The 5,114-nt window shown below is 33.3% G+C and overlaps 1 protein-coding gene across 1 annotated transcript in view; it reads right to left on the bottom strand.

The window, feature by feature from the left end:
• The window catches only part of LOC106469460 (stathmin-like), a 20,556-nt gene that overhangs the window by 7,173 nt on the left and 8,269 nt on the right, over positions 1–5,114 (bottom strand). Inside the window, exons 3-4 of the mRNA XM_022397998.1 lie at positions 865–1,034; positions 86–277 (exon numbers count right to left, since the gene is read on the bottom strand). Of these exons, the coding sequence (XP_022253706.1) occupies positions 86–277; positions 865–1,034 (362 nt within the window). The remainder of the gene's footprint in view (positions 1–85; positions 278–864; positions 1,035–5,114) is intronic.

Here is a 5,114-nt window from a genome sequence, read left to right as displayed (position 1 = left end):
CGAATTTTTACAATTGTAATATTAGTGTGTCAGCTTAAAGTTTAACATACTTTGTAGCATCTATTTACAAGAAAGAAATCCTTACTTGCTCACGAGACTTCTCCTGAATAGACTTTATGAATGCCTCTCTGTTTTCTTTGTTGGACTCCATCTTTTGCTCAAGGTTTTCCTTAGCAGATTGTACGAAGTTAGCATTATATTCCCGTTTCTTGAGTAAAGCCTCTTGTTCCCTGAAACGCTTCTCATTCAATTGGTTCAGCTTGTGGGCTTCTAAATACTAAATTAAAATTATTATTTTTTCTTATAAGTATCATTATCCCTCTCACAATTAAGAATTCTAATATTAGACACTAAATGAAAGTTATTATAAAGAAACAAATACATATATATATAGTATACATATGTTTTCAATGACATATATAAAGGTAGCTTAACATCCATCTGCAAACACATTTCTCTGAATTTGATAATAGCAAGATAAGAACCTTTACTACACAAGTCGATGTCAAGTTAATTATTTTTAAAATGCCGTAATGTACAAAAACTATCATTTAATAAAGTTTTAATGATTCCTAGCATTAATTCAAAGTTTCTACTTGCAAGTTAAGTGAAATAAAGCTTACAGACTTGTTTCTTTAATGCCTTCGCAGATAGTTTTTTTTCTAATACTAGTTTTATCATCAAAGATATTTTCTGGGCTTGCCAGTTAATGGTTCAAATTAATGATCAGTGACGGTTTAAAAATAAAATGACAAGCACATCAAACATTACGCTCTTACAGAAGTTATAATGTTATTTAACAGTTTCTTTACAGACAGTTTAAAATGTCAATTATAATCCCGACCAATACTATGAAACACTAACTTGTCTCCTTTCCTCTGCAGCCCTTAACTTGTTTTCTATGTCTTCTACAGAGATGTTAGATTTAGGTGGGGTGGAAGCAAAACGAGGAGGAGCCACATCTGATGGATCAGCGAGCACCAACTCGTACTTCATACCACCCTTTGATTGTTCAGAAGCTCGTACTTCAGTAGCTATAGTAAAATAAAACTAATTGTTTAGTCATAAAATTCCACAGACATTTTAACCTTTCTTTGAAAATGTTTTCTTACTATGTTTTAATTTTTAAATTGACTAGAAAACTCTTAAACAACATCCACCCTCAAATCTTAAGCTACTTATTTAAAACTGATTCTGATGGGTTTCGGTAAGTATTGACATTATACCTGCACAGAGGCAACGACACTGTTATAATAATACTGACTTGATAGAAGTGTTATTCTAGTAATTATTATTATTTATTGTTTGAAGACTGACTTGATAGAAGTGTTATTCTAGAAATTATTATTTAATGTTTGAAGACTGACTTGATAGAAGTGTTATTCTAGTAATTATTATTATTTAATGTTTGAAGACTGACTTGATAGAAGTGTTATTCTAGTAATTATTATTATTATTATATTTTTTTCATATTTGAATGAAAGAACAATTTAATCTAGTTGTAAAATTTGGTTCAAATTCTATTGACATCAATAAACAAATCACTTAAAAGAAAAACACTTCCCAACATTGTTGTGCAGTATATTTATAAAAGGAAGTACATACAAAACATGGAAAATAACAAAACAGAGGAAAAATGTTAGCCACAGATTTATCAGGTCGAAGTTAAGTTTCAATGTTAACACTTCAACGGTTACTTTGAAACTGATGTTCAATTATTCTGATATGGATTATACGATTTTTTAAATCCATCTGTAACAGTCTTCTTACACTTGTTTTGCTATTATGCAAAAACCACTGAGCAGTTTTACTGTTTTTTTTTTTCATATCACAAACCAAATCAACTTATTTTTTAAATATATGTATAGAAACATTTCATGCATAATTTCAAGGTTTCTACAGTTTTAATGGGAAAAAAAACAAAAAAAAACAGCTTTTCTTAATGTTTAATGATTTTATGTTAACAGCTTCTGCTCACAAAGTAGGCACATATGCAGAAAGGTATTCATGGTCTGTGGCAATCATAGAAGGATGATTCCACACTAATTACATTTTACTTGATGGTCCTGGTTGCGGACTGTTTCTCTGCACCAGCAGACCCATAACATGAGTATTTTACACTAGTCACTGAGGTCAATACTGTCTACTCCTCCCTACACGCTGTTCATAATCCATACATCATAGATGGACAATGATTTATTTGAGAAACCTAAAGGCACAAATCTATGGGAGAGGCACCCGCTGATATATTATTTTAACTGGTATATCTTTGAATGGTTTAGCATCAATTTTTGTTTGTGCTTGTACCCTACAGAAGAGCTGGCATGTTGACTTGGACACATGAGGCTGGATATCTTTATAAACCACACCTTGTTATCATACGAAGATGGCATCTCCTTGCAGCGAGCGTAGTGTTAACAAGTTAGCTTGAGAGTATACAGGGCTCAATTCTCTAGACTTGTGTATATATATATATATATATACTAATCCAAACAAAGAGGTTTATATACAGAACAAAATGTATCAAGGGGTTGTGGGTAACAGGTTGTAACAACAGGATGTTATCATGTGACAACAAATATTGTTACACAGTTGTTACCGAAAGGAAGGTCAGAGCTAACTGAATAAATTTGGGCTTATTTTGTTAATGTTACTAAGGCCATTGTCTCGGTTTAAAAGATAAAACACATTTTCATAATTTAAATTCTTTCAAGAATATTTCATGTTTTGGTTGGTGTAAGAGGATCATTTTTTCCCCCCAAATAATCCAATGATCAGTTTCAAATTGATGACATGTTAAGGCGGATTTTTCAAAATTTCTTCTACGCAAGTGGCTTTGGTGTTCTTTTCGTTCAGTTTTAAGAGATCGTACAGTTTGTCCAATAAATACTTTACCACACACTACTAATTATATCATTGTATCTTATATATATACAAGTCTCCTTCTGTAATGTGCTTCCATACACAAATACAGCTCTCTAGATGTTTAACTGCAACAACTATAAATCCTTTAAAAAATCTTGACATTTGCCAAGTTCTAGTAAATTACTGTTAAACGGCACTATTTGTCTGACATCTAGAACACTACCGTATGTCTGTCAGTGTCATATTCCAGCCAGATGATGAGCTGTCAGTGTCATATCCCAGCCAGATGATGAGCCTCGGTATTTGGGAAAAAGGCTTCATCGGTACTAGATGTGGTACCCACGTAGCGTGGTTCTTAGAGTTTATAATTATACACTATTTTACATCACTAAAATAATATTTCTAGCTTAACTTCACAATATACACTTACTACTATTAAAGATTGTTTGTTTTAAAGTTTGCGCAAAGCTACTCATGGGCTTTCTGGGCTACCCTACCATAATTTAACAGTTACAGACTAGAAGGACAGTAGCTAGTTAACATCACCCAACACCAACTCTTGGGCTACTCTTTTACCAATGAATAGTGGGATTGACCATTACATTATAATGCCCACACAGCTAAAATGGCAAACATACTTGGTGATGGAGATTTGAACCTGTGACCTTCGCCGTCAGACTATAATATGTCACTGTCATTAATGAAAGCATCTAATGAATGAACTCAAGTCTGCAATAATAAAAAAATGTTATGCTGTTAACCTGGAATGATAATGATGTGTTATTCCTAAATTTTATTATCACTTAAAACATTTATCTACATGATGGTCTACATTGTTACATCATTACATAAAAAAATAATTCAGAAATTGTAACTTGTATGATAAAGATAAGGTAGAAAATCAAAATTACAAAAGGTTAATCATGTAAATTCGCATCTCTGTATCTTTCATCCAAAAGTAATGCACGAGGAATGAATTTATAGGTGTGTTGTTTAAAATACGGAATTCTATGACCAGTTGCGGCTCTAGGCCTACGTATTCATACTGGGGAAACGTCTAGAGCCCACTCAAGAGAGATAATTGGTACAGAGTTACCAACACTCACGCATCTGGGCCTATTCTCATGCTCACAATCATTGTATATAAAAATAAATAAAACAATCTCACCTTTTCTCTAATGCATTGTGGTTGGTTGACCCGCTGGATTAATCCGGAAACTTTGCACCAGAAGGCACCATTTTTCTTCATTTAATAAAAAGGATGAAATACATGCCTCCAGACCCCCCCCCCTCCTAAAAGAAAAGTCTTACCCAAACAGATCCCTAAAAGTCGGCAACCATGTTTAAAATAGTGCTTGTACATACAAGAGCCCCTGTATCAGGGCTGGCGAACCTTTTTTGAGAGCGTGTGCATCAAATTGTCGATAATTTTCGAAAATATCCTTTCGCGTGCCCATGGAAATTTTGAACCGCAAAATTAGTTACTATTATTAATTTTATGTATTATAAATACTTCATATATAATCATTACATTATATAATTAATTATAGACATATACAATCTCTACGTTTTCAGATATATATATCTATTGGTCGGGTAAAAAAAAAACTTGGGACAGCAGTGAATTCCGCGTGCCAAGAAATTTTTCTCGTGTGCCATTGGTTCGCCATCCCTGCCCTATACTGTATTCTCGTAGCCTAGTACTACCACTCTCTATGACCTAGGGTTACTCATCCACTATGATTTAGACAGCAGTGGATATGGGCTGGAACGCATTCCAACGACATACAAAATTCACCAAGTGCATGCAACTTCCGGAAGAGCGAGAGCCTGCAGTAATTGCATACATATTAACATCTATGATCTTTGCGTCCTTTGTTGCCTCACACACTTTAAGTTATCCGTGCCCTTACCCTCAATGGGGTCCATTCGAATCGCGAGATTATGAGTTTAGCGCTCGTATACTTATTTTAATTGTCCCGGATGGAATTCAACAACTTTTAAATTTCATAGTTACTTTAAAACATAAATTTAATGTTACAACTATAATAAAAAGATTTAAATATTATAAAGACAAGTAGGGATCGATATATACATAACTTAGCTAGCTAGTGTAACATAGAAATTTTTAATGTTACAAAAAGTATTGAAACAAGAAAGTTAAGACTCCAAAAACTGAGTTACTTAAAATTTAAAATATTTATCCTCACTTTGACACGCAATATGAGAGTCGCCGGTTCGAATCCGCA

Source organism: Limulus polyphemus, unplaced genomic scaffold (assembly GCF_000517525.1).
Source record: "Limulus polyphemus unplaced genomic scaffold, Limulus_polyphemus-2.1.2 Scaffold3501, whole genome shotgun sequence".
Taxonomy (NCBI): domain Eukaryota; kingdom Metazoa; phylum Arthropoda; class Merostomata; order Xiphosura; family Limulidae; genus Limulus; species Limulus polyphemus.
This window is presented reverse-complemented; position numbering and strand designations above follow the sequence as displayed.